General features: G+C 40.1%; 2 protein-coding genes across 4 annotated transcripts in view; one reads left to right on the top strand and one right to left on the bottom strand.

Annotated features, from left to right (window-relative positions):
- Positions 1-746, bottom strand: part of MAN2B2 (mannosidase alpha class 2B member 2) — a 65,016-nt gene extending 64,270 nt beyond the window's left edge. The window contains exon 1 of the mRNA XM_050947440.1: positions 668-746. The gene's annotated coding sequence lies outside the window, so the exon portion shown is untranslated. The remainder of the gene's footprint in view (positions 1-667) is intronic.
- A 68-nt stretch (positions 747-814) lies between these two features.
- PPP2R2C (protein phosphatase 2 regulatory subunit Bgamma) overlaps positions 815-19,731 on the top strand; it is a 296,637-nt gene continuing 277,720 nt past the window's right edge. For 2 of the 3 annotated variants that reach the window (XM_050947819.1, XM_050947817.1), the window contains exons 1-2: positions 815-914; positions 1,154-1,234. In XM_050947819.1, coding sequence (XP_050803776.1) covers positions 899-914; positions 1,154-1,234 — 97 coding nt within the window. In that variant the 5' untranslated portion in view covers positions 815-898. Of the gene's footprint in view, positions 915-1,123; positions 1,235-19,731 lie in introns of those variants that run through there. The other variant, XM_050947821.1, reaches the window with a different exon arrangement.

Here is a 19,731-nt window from a genome sequence, read left to right as displayed (position 1 = left end):
TAATGTACATTTAATTTCCTCCCAGAATTGTTTTTAGTGTGTATATGCAGGAATATGGAAATTTACAGTGTGCGATTTACTCTAATCTGACAATGGTCTCAGTGTACAAAAACATTCATATGCAACCAGCACGTGTGCATACATATATATGACAGTGACATACAGCACAGAGAGGTCCCCAATAAAACCTGACAGTTACTGTGGTATTTGCAGCACTTACTCATCATATTTGCTAATGGTCCAAGTCTAGGAATGCTTTGAATGCTGCAGTAAAGCCATTTTTACCTGCAAATGGTAATGGTCTTGTTTTTCATAGTGATCATACATCATGTATGCATGAAGCCAGGTAGGAGCTTGAACTGAAATCACACATCCCTTCTCCTTGATACTTAAGGGAGGACCGGAAACGGGCTTGAAGTAACTAAGGACGTTGGCTTCATGCCTGGGGCTTACACCCACCCACGCGGATATCCCCTCCCCGCACACGCAGGCTCCGACGGCCTGATGGATGCTCCCCGCTCTGACACGCCCACGTCCACACACCTTGACACGGCCCCGCCTCCCCCAGTACATGCCTGCGGCCCCCTCACCAGCATGCAGCCTCCGCCCCCGGGTTCGGCCCCGTGCCCGGGCCAATCCCCCTCCAGGGCCCGGACTCCGCTCACACCTGTTGGGGCTGCTTCGCGGCCTCTCCGTGCCCAGTGCTGTGGGGAGGCTGCGCCGCCGCCGCCGCCTTCTGCGGGATCTCCGGGCGGAGCCTCCTCTGGGCGCCCCAAGTCAGCCTGCGCTGCCGGCAAGCACCACCCGCTCCGCCGGGAGAAGGAGGAGGCGCCCCGAGCGCTTGGCAGCGAGAGCAAAGCAAAGAGCAGTTCCGGGCGCTTCTCGGAGGGCAACACACATGTCCCAAAAGCAGGGTATTTGGAACCGTTCTCCCTTCCCCCAAGCACCTCTCAGCCATCTCTCCTCGTCCTCGATCCCTCCTAACTCTCCCCACCTGCTCTCCTTTCTCTGTTCCCTCCCCCTCACTCCTCTTTCTCTTTTCTTCTGTCCTCCTCCCCAGCCTTCCTCCCTCTTGCCTCTCCTCGGCCTTCTGTGGGGAGCGCTAACGTGTGAGCCGCACAGTTATTGACTGTGGCTTTGCTTGTTTGACTAGTTGGCTGCCCCCCTGGCGAGGATGCAGATAATTGGTGCCTGTATCAGCTCAATGGGACGGCACAGTTTGAGGTCTCCGAAGGTAAGTGATGCTTGAACAGATGATGTTTGGTCTTTGCAAAAAGCCCTGCCCTACCACAGCTGAGCTCTTTGGGCAGGTGTATCGTATCTAATTGACTTAAACTCAGCCATGTCTAGAGGAGGGGAAGGAACCCTGCTGTAATCATGGAGAAAGAGGCAACCTAAGAGCTGTGGGCTGGTTTGGAAAGATGTGAGGTGTACATTTTTGAATGTATCACCCAGAGCAATGGAGAAATGTTACTGTTCTTGGCTAGTTGTGGGTGGATTCTAACATTTTGCATTGTTGGAATACATAGAGGCCTTGGAAAATGTTTCCACTCTTTTTGTTTTGTTAGGGAGCATCTGGTTTGGTAACTAAGGGTCCAGCTTGTCATCCTTTACTGACTGGATTAAACCTTGAAATCAGTAGACTACTGACTTGAGTGAGGCCTTGCAATATCTGGTTGTAACATTTTAATTTTTCTTTTCAACACTGAAAGAGGAATTGGAGGTAACCTGGAATGTATTTGTTTATGGTACAAGTGACCGAATATGGAATAGCCTCTCTTTTTGTGTAAGAAGAAATAATTTTATTACATATGATTTTGAATATGCAAAAATGTAAAAACAAAACAAATGTCAGCCTGCATGATACAATCTTTTATTATATGGTACTAAGGGGCATGTTTCAGTGGTACCATTGATTTTTCAGTGGTATGTGAATTATATGGAATAAGGGCCCTAATATGATGATTTATGGCATAGATTTCTTAGGATTCTGCATTTGCTGTCTGTATGATGGATCAGGAATGATTTTTGCCTGTATTCGGTTATTTGGATTTGCAAAGTGGAGATGCTTCCAGGTGGGATTTAGATTCAGCATTTTAGTAGTGAATTAAAATTTAGTAATGGCTGTGGGCTATGTGTACTTTTCTCTGCTAAACTTATACCACCATAGCTCAAGGACCACGGTATATTTTACAAGTTGGTTTTAGGTTTTTGTTCTGTATTTCTTGTGCTAGATGATGGTTAATCAGAAGATGATGTTATTCACAATATAGATACAGTTGTGTTTTTTTTTTTTTTGTGAACAGCTAAGCTGCCCAGATATGATGAAAATATTTGGAGGTAGAAATGGTTGCTGAGAGGGAATGTAAACGTAAGAAATAAGACATATTGGGTCAGACGAATGGTCCATTTAGTCCAGTATCTTGTTTTCTGACAATGGTCAGTGCAGATCATGCAGAGGGAATGAACAGAACAGGGCAATTATCAAGTGATCTATCCCGTCATCCAGTCCCTGCTTCTTGCAGTCAGAAGTTTAGGGACATCCAGAGCATGGGTTGCATCCTGACCATTTTCTCTGGTAGCAATTAATGGACCTATCCTCCATGAACTTATTTAGTTCTTTTTTAAACCCAGTGATACTTTTGGCATTCACAATGTCCCCTGGCAATGAGTTCCACAGGTTGACTGTGCGTTGTGTAAAGAAGTACTTCCTTTTGTTTGTTTGCTGCCTATTAATTTTGTTGTGTGACCCTAGTTCTTGTGCTTTGGGAAGGGATAAATAACATTTCCTTATTCATTTTCTCCACACCATTCATGATTTTATAGACCTCTATCACATCCCCCCCCTTAATTGTCTCTCTTCTTAGCTGAACAGTCCCAGTCTTTCTAATTACTTATTGTACGGAAGCTGTTCCATACCCCTAATCATTTTTGTTGCCCTTCTGTGTGCATTTTCCAAAGTTAAGGTATCTTTTTATTTTTTTTTAGATGGGGTGATTAGAACTGCACGCAGTATTTGATGTGTTGATGTACCATGGATTTATATACAGACATTAAGATATATTTTGTCTTATTATATATCTTTTCCCCTAATGATTAGGCCCCTACCAAATTCACGGCCATGAGAAACACAGCATGAAATCTGGTCTTCTGTGTGCTTTTACCCTATACTATACAGATTTCATGGGAGGGAGGAAGACCAGCATTATCTCAAATTGGGGGTCCTGACACAAAAGTGAGTTGCAGGGGGGTTGCAAGATTATTTTAGGAGGGTCACGGTATTGCCATTCTTTCTTCTGCACTGCCTTCAGAGTTGGGCAGCTGGAGCACGGCGTATGTTGGTAGGCACTTAGCTCTGAAGGCAGCACTCTGCCAGCAGCAGCACAGAAGTAAGGGTGGCAATACCATTCCATGTCATCCTTACTTCTGCATTGGCGATGGCTCTGCCTTCTGAGCTGGGCTCCTGGCTAGCAGCCGCCACTCTCCAGCTGCCCAGCTCTGAAGGCAGCACCGCCACCAGCAGCAATGCAGAAGTAAGGTTAGCTGTCCTGCAATTCCTCCTGCAATAACCTTGCGACCCTCTCCACAACTCCTTTTTGGGTCAGGACCCCTACAATTAAAACACTATGAAATTTCAGATTTAAATATCTGAAATCATGAAATTTGCAATTTAAAAAAATCCCATGACTGTGAAATTGACCAAAATGGACTGTGAATTTGGTAGGGCCCTACTAATGATTCCTAACATTGTTAGATTTTTGACTGCCACTGCACATTAAGCAGATGTTTTCAGAGAACTATTTACTATGACTCCAAGGTTTTTTCTGAGTGGTAACAGCTAATTTAGAACCCACCTTTTTGTATATCCAGTTGGATTATTTTTGTCCAATTTGCATGATTTTGCACTTATCAACACTGAATTTCATGAGCCATTTTGTTGCCCAGTCAGGTGAGATCCCTTTATAACACTTGGCAGTTAGCTTTGGACTTACCTATCCTGAGTAATATAGCGTCATCTGCAAATTTTGCTACCTTACTGTTTATTCCTTTTTCTAGATTATTTATGAATATATTTGTGATAAATAAAGTGAGAGGATAGCTCCCTTTGATGGACACCCAGCCAGCCAGTTAGCTGTAAAATCCCTCTTGTTAGTAGTTCTTTACTTGCTTTACTTGTAAAGAGTTGTTAAGTCCCCTAGGTAAAGAAAAAAAAGTGGGCACCTGACCAAAAGAGCCAATGGGAAGATAGAACTTTTTAAAATGGGGAAAGAAACTTTCTCTTGTCTGTTGTTCTCTCCGGGCTGCAGGGACACAGAGTAGCAATGATATAAGCAGGAATGCTGTGTAAGGTTTGAACCAGGTGTGAAAAATTATTTTCCATACCTAGCAGGACTCATTGGGATAGGGAAAGTTTAGGTAGATGCAATCAGGTTATTTCTTTATTTTGGCTTGTGGATCTCCTCTGTGCCAACTCCAGATGTTTTTGTTTGCTTGTAACCTTTAAGCTGAACCCACAAGAAGCTATTTTGGGTGCTTAATTTTTGGAATTGCTCTTTTAAAATCTAGCAAAAGCCTAAATTCCAAATGTATCTTCTTTCTTTTTGTTTTTAATAAAATGTACCTTTTTAAGTACAGGACTGGATTTTTGGTGTCCTAAGAGGTTTGTGCATATGTTGTTTAATTAGCTGGTGGCAGTTACTAATTTCCTTTGTTTTCTTTCTCAGCTCTTCCCTGGGGGCAGGGTGTGTGTGAAAGGGCTTGAGGGTACCCCACAGGGAGGAATTCCCAAGTGCTCCTTCTTGGGTCCAAGGGTATGGTTTTTTTTGGGGTGGTGGCAGCGTTTACCAAGCCAGAGAAAAGCTGTAACCTTAGGAGTTTAATACTTGCCACTCCAGGCTTGTATTACTTTTTAGAATCTGTGCAGGCCCCTGTTGGGATTTGGTGGTTCCCAGTGAGTCTGATGCTGGGTAGAAATCATGGGACTTCGATCCAATGTGATTCAATTCAATTCACAACAAAGCTTTATTCAACATGTGCACAAAGAGAGCCCCTGGTACAAAGAATCAGGCACAGTCCCTCCAGCAAGGAGCCCCTCCCCTTGCTACTTTATAGCACATGGTGCTTATATAACAAGTTATATAACAACTTAAATAACATGAACCTCTAACCAATCAGAGTTAAACAAACCCATATATGGGTTTGTTTATCACATGCTCATAGTGCTCCAGTCCACATACTGAGCTCACACCTCTCCCTGTGGCCTTCTCCAGAATGTTCCAAGGCTGGTGAGCCACAGCATGCTTTCCTACGCATAAGCACCCTGTAAACCACATTTTATCTAAAATAAACACAACCATACCCTTCACCCCCACCTTCTGTACTCAAAGTGCCAGAGTTGGGATTCAACCCTGACAATGTTGACAACACAGGTCTCAGTACAGATCCTTGGGGGAGCCTGCAATTTACCCTTCTCCATTCTGAACATGGACTATTTATTCTTACCTTTTGTTTCCTATCTTTTAACCAGTTACTGGTCCATGAGATGATCTTCCCTCTTATCCCATGACTACTTAGTTTGCTTAAGCGACTTTGATATAGGAACTTGTCAAAGGCTTTCTGAAGGTCTAAGTATTTTATATCAACTGGATCACCCTTGTCCTCCTGTTTGTTGACTCACTCAAATAATTCTAATACACTAGTGAGGTATGATTTCCCTTTACAAAAGCTGTGTTAACTCTTTCCCAACATATTATGTTCATCTATGTCCCTACTGATTTGCCTGGTACTGAAGTTAGGCTTATCAGCCTGTAATTGCCAGGCTATGTTCTGAAGCTTTATAAAAAAATTGGTTTCATTAGCTATCCTCCAGTCATCTGGTACAGAGGCTCATATAAGCAATAGGTTCCATACCACAGTTTAATAGTTCTGCAATTTCATATTTGAGTTCCTTCAGAGTTCTTGAGTAAATACCATCTGGTCCTCATGACTTATTATGGTTTAATTTTTTAACTTGTTCCAACATCTCAGTCTGGGACAGTTCCTTGGATTTGTCACCTTTAAAAGAATGGCTGAAGTGTGGGAATCTCCCTCACATCCTCTGCAGTGAAGATGGATGCAAAGAATTCATTTAGTTTCTACCCAATGGCTTTGTCCTCTTTGAATGCTCATTTAGCACCTTGGTCATCCAGTGGCCTCACTGATTGTTTGGAAGCCTTTCTAATTCTGATGTACCAAAAAAAAAAAAAAAGTTTGCTATTAGTTTTTGTGTCTTTTGCTAGTTGCTCTTCAGATTATTTTTTGGCCTACCTAATTATATTTTTACACTTGTCAGAGTTTATGCTCCTTTCTATTTTCCACATCAAGATATGACTTGCAGTTTTTAAAGGAACCACCTCGTTAACTCTGTGGTTTGGCCATGGTGACATATTCTTGGTCCTCTTACTTTTTTTTTATTATTATTTTTATTTATATGGGGTGTACGTTTAGTTTGAGCCTGTATTATAGATGGTGTTTTAAAATACTTTCCATGCAGCTTGCAGGCATTTCAGTCTTGTGACTGTTCCTTTTAATTTCTGTTTAATTGGCTTTCTCAACTTCTGTGCAGTTCCCTTTTTTGAACCTAAATGCTAGTGTAGTGGGTTTCTTTGATATTTTCTCCCCTACAAGAGTGGAAAATACCAAAGAAACCCACTACAATATGGTACGTGATATAATTCCCAGGCAGCATGTAATGTTGGAGACTTGTCATAACTTAGCATTTCCTTGATTTTTTTTTTTTTTTTTTTTTTTTTTTTTTTTTTTTTTAAGATTTGGATGAGTAAGAACTGTCACAATGCAACGTTATAGCCCTGAAGAGGAAGGTTTTGTCTGTTGTGTATTCTTGTGTATCAAACTACTTAGAATATTATAATTCTGATTAGTGGGTTATCATACATTTCATTCTATCCTGTACAGTGTATGTTCAGTACTATTTTTTTCAATTAACTTGCTAATAAGGCCTATTTTGAGCTCAGTGGTAAAGAAAACATTTAAATTACTGAAAACTCAAAAGTAAATATTAAATAAATTAGATTCAAACAAGGCCAGTTCACTGACCAGGAACCAGAACCAGACTTACTCATTCCTTAAGAATAAGAAAATCATAAATATTCAATATAGGAACAAAGAATCCCATTTCAACATCTGTGATGTTATTGTAAATCCAGTTTTGACCCATGACTCTTGTATATCTTTCTGTGGTTCTTTCTCCTCATGGAGGTTAGATGAACTTCAGAGAGAAGATGACTTGCTAGGACAAGTGCAGGAAACCAAGGAAGACAAGTGTAGTTTGACCAAACAAATTATACCTGTAGTGTCAAATTAACACCTAGCATTGTAAATATATCCACTTCAGTGGGTTTACTTTTGAGATGAATTTGGCACGCACTCTTTTTTCCATTTTTTAATTACATTTTTTCCACTAAGTGGTACTGTTATCTAGGGACACATACAGTAATCTGTATTCTTTGCAGAGGTGCATACAGCCCTTACAAGGAAGCATCACCATAACAGGTGGGATTCTATCCTTGCTACAAGCAAAGAATAAGAACTCTGGATAAAGACCAAACTTTTCCCTTTCCTGAACTGTGCCATGAATAGAAATTTAAATAACAACAACAACAAAATATAAGCTGCTAGGCTGCTTCTAGAATTTTTCCTGCAGGACCTCACTGTTCTGACCCCTACTTCCTTCTGCCTCAGAGGGAGGTTGCGACACTTTTTATACTCTTAGGTTGGAAATTCCTGCAGGAAACTGCATTAGTGCACATAGTGGCTTGTCTGGGTGTACTAGGGTTTGCATCAATGTAGCTACACCAGCTGATGATGATTTAGGCCTTACCTACAATACTGGACACCACAGTAAATGCACATGAATCTCTCTCTATATAGTCTACCAGTCAATGTGGTTTCTAGGCACTACTTGCTTCTGGTACTTCTGAATGCATGCAAATTCCTTGTGGTGCTCCATCAATTAGATTTCAGAATTGTGTACAGTGACATTTCTTTTTTAGATTAGGAATGAAAATTATTCTTTATCAAAAATAGATTTAAATGAGATGAAAAACATTCATTTGCATAACAGAAAACAGAAGCGAATATTTAAAATGCAGAGCACAGTAAGTTAAACATAACAATCAAAGCAAAGATAATCATGTTTGATTTAGTCTTGCTGTGTTGAAACAAAAACCCTATTTCAGATATTATTTCTACCTAGCATGAATAAAATGTATTTCACACTGACATTCTGTTTTTCTACCAAGGATCTCAAAACATTTTATGCATATTAAATTAAATTAAGCCTCAAAAAGCTGTGTGGGGAGAAGTATGGTTATATCCTATTTACAAATGGATGAACTGAGACACAGAGATGAACGGCCTGATTTTCAGAGGTGCTAAGCACCCCCCAATTTATATTGACATGGTTGTAAGTACTCAGCACTTCTGAAAATCAGGCTCTAAATCACGGGTTCTCAACCTTTTTCTTTCTGAGGCCCCCCGCAACATGGTATAAAAACTCCACGGCCCACCCGTGCCACAACAACTGGTATTCTGCATATAAAAGCCAGGGCTAACATTAGGGGATAGCAAGCAGGCCAATACCACAGGGGCTCCCATGAAGCTAAGTTGCTCAGGTTTTGGCTTCAGCCCCAGGTGGAAGGCCTCAGGACCCGAAGGTTCAGGCTCATGTGGTGTGGCTTCGGCTTTCTGACCTGGGCCCTAGTGAGTCTAATGCCAGACCTGCTTGGTGAACCCCCTGAAACCTGTTTGTGACCCCCCCAGGGGGGCCCCGGACCTGGGTTTGAGAACCACTGCTCTAAATCACCTTCCCAAGATTACATAAGTTTTTAGCAGAGCCAAGAACGGAACCTAGGACGCTACTCTAGTCTCTTGCTGTAAGTTCTAGACCACCCTACCTCCATATTAAAATATAAGCGTTGCTTTATAATATTCTAAACAATGAACTCTTTTAGTCTTTGATTTACAGTAAGCTGTTAGCTTTCATATAAGTTGCATATGGCTTTAAATTCAATGTAGTAGTAATTTGCTTAAAGGAACTGTTGACTTAAAAAATCACATTTTAGTTATCCTCATTAAAGTGAATGCCTTAGGCACTTACAACTTGAAATCTGCTTACAATGCAAATTTTCTGCTCCCCGGTTTTGAAACTTTATATATTTTAGGAATTGGAAGCAGCATTACTGACATTGGTGCCACTTGATTCACAGACACTAACTAGCCTTTTCACTCCATGAATAAACAGTACTTGATAGACTAGAGCATTTTTCTATATTGTGAAATGTGCTAATATGTAGAATTTGGTTATAAAAATGTCTTTGGAAAATATGCCATTTGAGGGAGTTAGAAGGCATGGGGGAGTTAATGAACTTGAATTTCATCACCTTCAAGTATAGTTGCATGACCCATTTCTTTGCCATAGTTTTCTCTCAAAATCAACAAAACAAGACCTAAATTAAATAACCTTGGGCTTGATTCACCACTGCATTACTCTAGTTTTATATCATTGTAATTCCATGGAAATTAATGGAGTTATAGCTGCCTAAAACTGCAGTAAAGCAGCGTAAACAAGCCCTCAATAACCAACAGCAAAATACATCAGAAATCTCTTCCCCATGTAGGTACTTTCGAATACACTAAATAGGTTGAGCATCTTTAATCTCTCACTATACTACATGTTTTCCAGACCACAAATCATACTTTTTCTGAAGCCTTTCCAATGTTTTAAACATAGTTTTTGAAGCATGGACATCAGGATTGGACACAGTGTTCCAGTGATAATCTAATTAATACCATACACAGAAGTAATATTACCTTCCCCCACTCCCAGGATGGAGAAAAAGCAATGATTTTTTTAAATTTAAATCAGATTTTTTGATAAAATGCTTTTTGAGGAAAAAACCTATCTACAGACAGTTTTAATTAAGATGTGTTACAGCTTTAAGATATTATGGAATAAGGATGTTTTGGCTCATTTATACTTGTAGTTATTGTGTTTTCTTGCAGTGAAAGAGTTAAGATTGTTTGGATGCTGATTGCTGAGAACTGTTAAGTTTAATGGTGTGTGTGTGCATGATTTGGGTGCAATGATTGGTATCAGAATGGTTTATAGAACCTTTTTCTCAGAGTTTCTAATGGAAATTTTTTAACTGATTAGTTTAATTATATATTTCCTCTAAATGGCACTTAGCAATTGTAACTTAATTGTAATTTAAAGTATTTTTATCTTGTGATTTTCCTTTGTTTTGTAAATCTCTGATTAAACATGTCGGTCTCTTGCTACTTGACGTAAAAAGCTCTGTGCACTGTTCATACAAAGCTTGAGCAAACTTTTACCAGGCATCCAAAGAATTCCTGCTTCCCTGCCCAAGCAGCTATGGTTGTTTAGCTAGCTTCCAGGCTCTTGGACTACCTCGGGTCCTAGATGTGGTTCCTCAACCAGTCATTACTTCTTGGCTCCAGCCTCTAACTAGTCTTTGTTCCCTGGGCCGGACAGTACCATTCCATGGTTCAGTACCAGATGTGGTTATCCAACCAGCCTCATTTCCAAGCTTCAGACTTAGGGCAGTACCAAATCCCCAGCTCCAGCCTGCCCTCTTCTTGCCTCTCCCGGTCAACTCTCTTCACTCTGCCAAGGTCTGCAGGTGGGAATCCTTATTCTTTTGATTCTTACAAGGTCTGCCAGAGTGGGGCTTCCATTCTGTTGGAAGTCAGCCATCTGCAGCAGGTGCCTGCACAGCAGTGCTTGGATCTTTCTGCTCTCTCTCACCACCTCCAGGTCTCTAAGGCTCAGTGCTCCACATGATCAATTCAGCTCTGCCTCCACAACTCCTGGGGTTTTATCTGTGCCTGGATAGTAAATCTTCCCTTGCATGCTCTTGCCAGTTGCATCCTGTGGAGAAGCATCCTGCTGTAACTTTCCTGAAAATTGTGGATTTGGTTCTATGTATATTATTTGTAGCTATGTTGGTCCCAAAATACTAGGGAGACAAGGTGGATGAGGTAATATCTTTTATTGGAGCAAGTTCTGTTGGTGAAGGAGGCAAGCTTTTGAGTTACACAGAGCTGCTCTTTAGGTCCTGACAAAAAGTTCCATGTAGCTTAAAAGCTTGCCTCTTTCACCAACAGAATTTAGTCCCATACAAGATACAACCTTACCTGCCTTGTTTCTCTAATATACATATATTAGTCAGCCAAAATCATGTGCTTGCAACCTTTTGAATATCTAGCCCATAGTTTAATAGAGATCTGCTTCTGTGTGTATACATGTTATAACTAGCTCTAAGCACTGACTTTGTTATAAGTAATACATTAATAAAGTGAGAAATCAGTGACTTCAGTGGGGCCAAGATTTAGCCCCATATGTTCAATGTAATTTTATGTAATATAACTTCCCCTAAAGATAAATACTGGGAGCAGGAAAATTCCACCTTCTAGGAATAGGCACTCCATTTGAGGATCGAGTTGTGTACTAACGAATCCTGCTCCTGGGCCATTGAGAGGCTGTGAGAGCTACTCCATGGCCACTAGTGCAAATATGTGGCCTGTACTATATTTGTATCTAGGTGAGGGCTGTGGCCTGTGGATGCATCTATTGTAGCAGCAGACTCACCAACTCTTGCCCAACCCTTCCAATCTCATTGTCCACTCCACCCGAAAGCCTGGTCTGTGTAATCATCCGGGGCTCCCCAGGGGCTGGGTTCTGTATAGGGAAAGTGCACCTTTGATGTCCCCTCCAAATTCTGTTTTTTATGTGCTGAAAAATTACCTGGACTCTGCTTCTTGTGAGACCCTCTGTACTGCTGAGAAGGGGATCAGAATTTTCCCTAGAGTGCAGTATCCCAGGATAACCTTTAAATGTGTGAGTACTGAATGAACTAACACAACTGAAAGAACCACAGCATGTAGTACAGTTCTGCACTTCAGGACTTTAAATTTCCAATTAGTAATTCTGTAAATGGGAACTCAGGAAATCCTAAGTTTGTTAATGCAGTTTATATAGGTACAAATGGTAAAGCCTCCTTAATATCTATATTTATCAATTATTTTCTGGGGAGTAAATTACACAGGGATTTAAAACAGTTGTGATACTCCTGCTGTTTTTCATATTTATACTGTATTATGAAAAAAACTGTTTCTGCAGTGAGAATAAGTTATACATGAGATTCAAGCAGCTTTATCCTGCCTGTCTTAGTGTGCTACTCAGATATATTGTACCTACATCCCTTACATAAAATAATGAGAAGCAGCTCTTATAGTCCCAGTATGAGCATTTGATAGTACTTGACCAGAAATGGAGGAAAGATGTTACTTTCTATTTCAGCTCTGCATGTTATAATTTAAGTAACCCTGTTGTTCACCAAGTCATTATATAATAAGCCAGAAGAGGGAGCTACCTTATAAATTACTAGCAATTTGAACAGCAACGTCTTTTTCTAAACCCTGTTAGGATTTTTGGAAAAAAGAAAACTGAGCATTTATGTGATGATCTTGATCATTTATTTCATAGTTTGCTGATTCATGAGATTATACTCAGAGACTTATTCCTTAATTTAGGTGTTTTTGGTATCAATGTTCATCTTCCAGTGGAAAATATATAAAGCCTTGATCTGGTATAGTGGCTGCTGTCCCTTGTGTTCATGACACTGTAAACACGGATCTTGAGGACAAATGGGAACTTACCCACATCCAGGCCAGCCTGTATAGGAGTGATGTCGAGACCCTTTCTGTAGCATGCAGGGTATGTTTTGTGGCATCTGATACTCATCCATGGAATCCAAATGTGGGGTATAAATGGCTTATTTAGCCTCATGCTGGCTTCCTCTCTCCCCAGAGGTGCATAGAATTTTGTGAGGTGTTCCTTGCACCATAAGGTATATTTCACCTTAAGAAAACAAACAAGGATAATTTATCTCTGTGTACTTTGTTCATCCAACAATTGTAGTTTAACCTTTTTTATTATAACTCTTCATAATATATTAGTAAAGGTGCTTGCGAATACTGTAACATTAAGGAAATCTTAATAGTAGGAAATATCACTACAGCATGTGCTATTAAATCTTTGTTTAGTGGTGGAGTGAGACCAACAATTCTTATTCAGATTTCAAAAATTGTGGATTAGCTATGTTCTTGTGTATTTTGTTTAGCTGAGCATATGCTGTTTCGTAGTGAGGTGGCTATTATTATTAACTTATTGATTGACAGCTGAGTGTTATAATGATAAGTCAAAGTATTAGTACCTACCAGTGGGTTTTTCATTGTCAGACATATCTTATTAACAGTTGATGCAGCAGTATGGATGATTAGTTAATCTTCATAAAGTAATTACAATCCTCACAAATTACGTGGGTTTCTCTCTCTCTCTCTCTCTCTCTCTCTCTTTTTTTGTCTGGCAGAATGCTTTGTTTCCTCATCAGAAAAACAGAAATACAATTGTGTGCTGCTTAGTTCTTTTGGGGGAACTTCCTGATAAATTTAATGAGGATTTCCTGATTCCATGCAGCTTCTTTTTCTGGAGATGAGTACAGGATAGTGTAAATACTTGAACTGCAGCAGTACCATTGAAATGTGGGAATAAAATATTACAGTAGCTATCAACATTGACTGAGTACCACTGCATGTGGTAGATTCCTGCTGCTGAGTTACTTCAGATTTCCAATTAGTAAATCTCCAAGTAAGATTTTGCCTTTGTGGGGCGTACCAGTGGATTCTAATTCATGTCTGCATGTGATATCTTTATGTGGCCTCAAGGCATATCTGCAATCTGCCAGGCTCTTGTAAAGCTTTTCAGTGTAAACATTTTTAAGGTTAATTCACTTGCAACACTTTCCAGTTCAAATGTACCAAAGCGAAGAATTGTGTAGCTTACTTTTTATTACACACTAGCATTCTTTCATCTGAAAATTGTGTGTATCATACACACTTGTGTCCTTATGCTTGTCGGATTTTTCATCAAAGAAACTAAAGTTAGATAATTTTCATAGAATCATAGAAATGTAAGGCTGAAAGGGACCTCAAGAAATCATCAAGTCCACCCCTTGCTCTGCCCAGGATCAAGTAAATCTAGAGCAGTAGTTCTCAAACATTTGTACTGGTGACCTCTTCCACATAGCAAGCCTCCAAGTAAATTTAAAAACACTTTTAATATATTTAACACCATTATAAATGCTGGAGGCAAAGTGGGGTTTGAGGTGGAGGCTGACTGCTCGCAACACCCATGTAATAACCTTGTGACCCCTGAGGGATCCCAACCCCAGTTTGAGAACTCCTGATCTAGACCATCCCTGACAGGCGGTGTCCAACTTGTTCTTAAAAACCTCCAGTGATGGGGTTTCTGCTATTCAGGAGCTTAACTACCCTTATAGTTAGAAAACTTTTCTTAATATCTAACCTAAATCTCCCTTGCTGCAGATAAATCTGATTTACTTCTTGTCCTGTCTTCAGTGGGAATGGAGAACAATTGATCAGTCTTCTTTATAACAGCCCATAACAGTTTTGAAGATTATCAGGTCACTTCTGTCTTCTTGTCTCAAAATTAAACCTGCCTAGTTATTTTAACCTTTTCTCATAGGTCAGGTTTTCTATATCTTTTATCATTTTTGTTAGTCTCCTCTGGACTCTCTTTCCAATTTGTCCAAATTTTTCCCAAAGTGTGGTGCCCACTGCCCAGAATTCTCTGACGGAGGCTTTGCCTGTGCTGAGTAGAGTGAGACAATTACCATCCAAGTCTTATATTTAACACTCTGGTTATTACATCCCAGAATGACATTAGCTTCTTTCACAGCTGCATGACATTGTTGACTCTCATTCAATCTGTGATCCACTCTCACTCTCGCCTCCCCAAATCCTTTTCAGCAGCATTACCACCTAGCCAGTTATTCCCCATTTTGTAGTTGTGCATTTGATTTTTTCCTTCTTAAGTGAAGTATTTTGCATCTGTCTTTATTAAATTTCATCTTGTTAAATTCAAATCAGTTCTTCAATTTGTCAAGGTCATTTTGAATTCTGATAATGACCTTCAAAGTGCTTGCTATCCCTCCGAGCTTGGAGTCATTCCCAGATTTGTTAAGCATATTCTTCACTCCACTGTCCACTTTATTAATAAAAAATATTGACTAGTACCATGCCCAGGACTGACCCCTGGGGGACCACACTAGATATGCCCTCCCAATTTCACAGCATACCATTGATGATTACTCTCTTAGTACAGTCTTTCAACCAGTTGTGCACCTACCTTATATTAACTTCATCTATCACATTTCTCTGGTTTACTTGTGACAGTGTCATGTGGGACTATGTCAAAAGCCTTACTAAAATCAAGATAGTAACATGTTTGATTATTTCTTCCTCCAGGAAGCATATGTATATCAGCATGTGAAACAAAACAAGATCCTAGTTGATGTGTGAACATGTACACACTAATTAGGATCTTGTTTGAGATATCTCTTTAATGTATGTTTTAAATAGGCAAACTCAACACAAGATCTGTAAAAGCAATTTATATTTGAGGATCTCTTTATATGTTCTTGATTCTTCAGTTTAATACAGTTTCTTTTCAGAATGCGATTAAAATTATATCCAGCTATTATTTAGAATCTGTGTCCAAGTACATTTTATATTGGCTCATGTCATAGTGAACAGAAGTGACAATCAGAATGATTGCAGCAGATACTAACATCCTAAATGTTTCTCATTCTATTACATTTATGTAACTTTCACAAGAATTTTTGGGAGTGTTGTGCAAGACATTGTGCTCTTACCTTGGTTGAAACCATTTTGGTGTTGCAGCTAAAGATAATATATTCAGTTTGGAGATAATTACATTTAGACACTAAAGGGGATCAGTGATTTGAAGTTTTATTCCTATGGAGGGCACAAGTTTTTAAAAAAGGAGTTGTAAAAATTGTTTAGCATAATTATATTGTTAGTCATGTGCTTTTTCCATTTCAAACAATAGCCATAACGAATTACCATATTTAGTGCCATCTTCTAGAACACCTAGAACTAAAATAAACCAAACTTCATTTGGGAGGTGTAAAGCATATTAAACTTCCTTCACTTAAAATTGAGAGTAATTTCTTCTGGAATGAGTGGGCTCAAATGACTCCTTGAAAGAAAGAGAAGAAAATTCTAATTACCTGAAACTCTGCTGGCTGGAGCATCATTCTTTTTGCTTGTAGTGCTTGAAGGTTTCTTCTTAAATCTGGATGACTGAGTGACCTTTGGGATTTTTGTAAATTTTAATTTGGAGGCCAGGAGCATGGGGGATTTTTCAGGTTCCAGATGTGCTGCCCAGATGGCCCTGTTAGATTCCCAGGGTGCCCCAGCACATGTACTTTTTTTTTCAGACATTATAAACCTCCCATTTGAAAACAGATATTTACTTTAAAAATACCATGTGATTATTTTATCTGCAAGAAGCACTAGGCTGGATTCACTCATAATACTGTGCAGAGAAGACAGTGTAATCCATTTAAAATCCGAGGCCATCTCCAGTTTGAGCTAAACTTTCCATTTTTCATGTGCTTGTGTAATGGTGATAGACCCCAGTCGGAATCGAACTTGGGATTTTTGGAGCTAAATGCATGAGCCTCTCCTGCATGAGCTAAAAGCCAACTGGCTGTTAACTAAGGCTGTAGAGCAGACCCATTATCTCTCTAAATGGTCTCAGTGCCACGAGATGGGACAGAACACCACACCCAGGAGGTGTGTGGGTTACACTTGCAGTTTGACACATTAAAAACTTGAACTCCTTTCTTTTTACATGATTCATAAAAAAACCCAATTGTTATAAACTCTGAAATCTGGATTGTTTTCAACACACAAGGTTAGTATCCATGAGTTATGCTATGAGGGGGTGTTTTCCTTTATTCTTAACTTAAAAGCAACAGACATAAATCTTACCGTGAGCTTCTTCCTGAGTTGGCTGTTCCTAAGGATTTTCTCGCAAGACTTCCTGTCTTGTCTGTCTGTCCTGTCTTAGCTTCTCTTGCCATAGAGACTCTCCAACTTTTATCCTCTATATTGGAGATAATGAGACCTTCCTGATCAGACTGTCAGGTGTGTTGACAGAATAGCTCTGCATCCCTATGCAGAGTACTGGCATCTGACATTATGTCTTAGTAACTTTGCAAACCTATGATTTGTTCATAGAGTGAAAATAATACTTAAAAAATATGATGCATAGATTGACAATTCTAGGGTCACCCACTTGTGTATCAAAACAATGCATTTTATTGTGTTTTAAATGGACTGTACTAATGGAGTTGGCATGTACAATGTTATCTGCTGATCCTCGCAGCATAATAGGTATGTAAGTGGTAAATCCCAAATATGCAGCTATATATATGCTATGTGGTTAATGTTTGGCCAGAGGAACTCCCCTTTGACCAAAAAACATACATTTGCAATGGAGTAACATATTGCCAAAAACTTTTTTGGGATGGGAGACTGGAAACTGGCCCCAGAGATTACCTTGATCCTTGAGTCCACCGTGAGGAAGGCCACCTCCCGCTAGCGAAGATCCCCAGTAAAAGCATGAGCCCCCTCTTACGTAGATGGGGCTCCAGATTATTCTGTAACCTGAATTTATATTGAAGATTTCTGACTGTGGCCCTTCGACTGTACTATGATACATATAAATATGGATAACTAAAGAGTGTGTGTAACACACAAACATACTCTCACATACAAAACACTAAAGAACCATTGGGAATAGAATGCTGAGGTTACAAAGCTGAACACTCAAAAGTCAGGAGGTGCCAAGTTAAGGTTGTCCTTGCAATCTTTCTTTTGCTGTATGCACATATGCCTGACACAGTTTTTGAATATATAATCTCCTATTGTAATTTGTAGAAGACCCGGACTCTTTCAGAGCAGAGGTTACATAGGTCCTTTATTCTTTGCTTTCTTGTGTGCATAGAAAAGAGTATTTGGAGCCCTGTATACTGAAAGCCACAGTTTTAATTCAAGGGCTACATAGTTAAATAACTGCTTATACCAGAAACATGCCTAGTCTTTCTTTTCCTTATTTTTTTCATAGAGAAGAGCTGCAAGATTGCACGCGCGCACACACACGCGCGCACACATACACACACACAGAGCTATATAAATGTAACATTTCAGTTGAGATCCTAACACAAAAGTAAAAAATTCAAAGATTTGGTTCCCACAGCAACCGTAATTCAGCTACACTGCTGTCATCTGTGAAAGCATAAAAGCTCATATCCAACACAGTAATACAAAATATTTCATGTGCGCCAGGGTGTGAGGTACTATAAATTTTAATTTCCAGAGTTTTGTGCATTTACGTCTCCATATAATACTTACATTTTATAGATACAGTGTACTGAAGGAAGACTGTTTAATTCGAGTGGTCTTTCCCCAATCAACTTGTAAATGGGAGAGATCCCCGCTACGCTTTTATATTGTGCACAGCCAATAGGTTATAGACAAAATTAAGCCCCTTTCTAGAGTTTGCCTGTCATGCTCCTGTATCAGGTATGAACTGGCTGCCAAGCTGTGTGTGTTCATCCTAAGATCCTTTAATGATCTGCCAGCTATGGCTGTTTGTAAGTTTAAATAAGGTGTTTTAACACAGTGCCTCCCAGTGGTCAAACTGTATAATACAGTTTCACGTTCCATTACATCAGTGGTCCCCAACCTTTTTGGCTGGTGGGTGCCAGCTGAAGGACCACTGTGGCGATGGAGCACCCACCGAAATGCCACCGAATTTCAGCGGCGATGCCTCCCGATGATGTTGCTTGTCGACGGCAAGTGGCGTCAGCGAGAGGCGTCGCTGCTGAAATGCACTGAAATTTGGCGGCATTTCGGTGGGTGCTCTCCCGGGGGCCAGGACGTGGGTGCATTAAGATGCCCCCACAGGTGCTGCGTTGGGGACCACTGCATTATATCTTCCCCTTTATGTTCTACATTCCTACTATTTACAATATTTTCACTATCACACAGTCTTTGAAGTTGACTATGTACAGTAACTCCTCACTTAACATTGTAGTTATGTTCCTGAAAAATGTGACTTCATGCAAAACGATGTTAAGTGAATCCAATTTTCCTGTAAGAATTAATATAAATAGTGGGGTTAGGTTCCAGGGAATTTTTTTTTGCCAGACAAAAGAAATTATATACATATACAGCATAAGTTTTAAACAATTTTAAACAAACAGTTTAATGTTGTACACTGCAATAAATGATTGGGAAGCTTGGTTGAGGGGGTGGAGTGTAAGGGTGGAATATTTCCCAGGGAATGCCTTGCTGCTAAATGATGAACCAGCACTCAGCTGAGCCCTCAAGGGTTAATAGGCTGTTGTTAACGTAGCCTCACACTCTGCAGGGAAGCATTGACTGAGGGAGGAAACACAATAGATGCAGGGCAATAGCTGCAAACACTTCCTTGCAAAAACTGAACATGATGATGAGCCCACGCTATCCAGCTGGAGTGCACCCCTCCCTCCTCCTGACAGCACATGCATGGCTGCACCGGTGCTGACTTTCCAAAGTGCTGAGGAGTGCGTGCATGAGTGAGGGTACGTCTACACTACAGGATAAATTCGAATTAGCTAAAACCGATTTTATAAAACAGATTATAAAGTCGATTGTGCACGTCCACACTAGGCACATTAATTCGGTGGTGTGCGTCCGTGGTCCAACGCTAGCGTC

This window comes from Gopherus flavomarginatus, chromosome 3, assembly GCF_025201925.1.
Source record: "Gopherus flavomarginatus isolate rGopFla2 chromosome 3, rGopFla2.mat.asm, whole genome shotgun sequence".
NCBI lineage: Eukaryota > Metazoa > Chordata > Testudines > Testudinidae > Gopherus > Gopherus flavomarginatus.
This window is presented reverse-complemented; position numbering and strand designations above follow the sequence as displayed.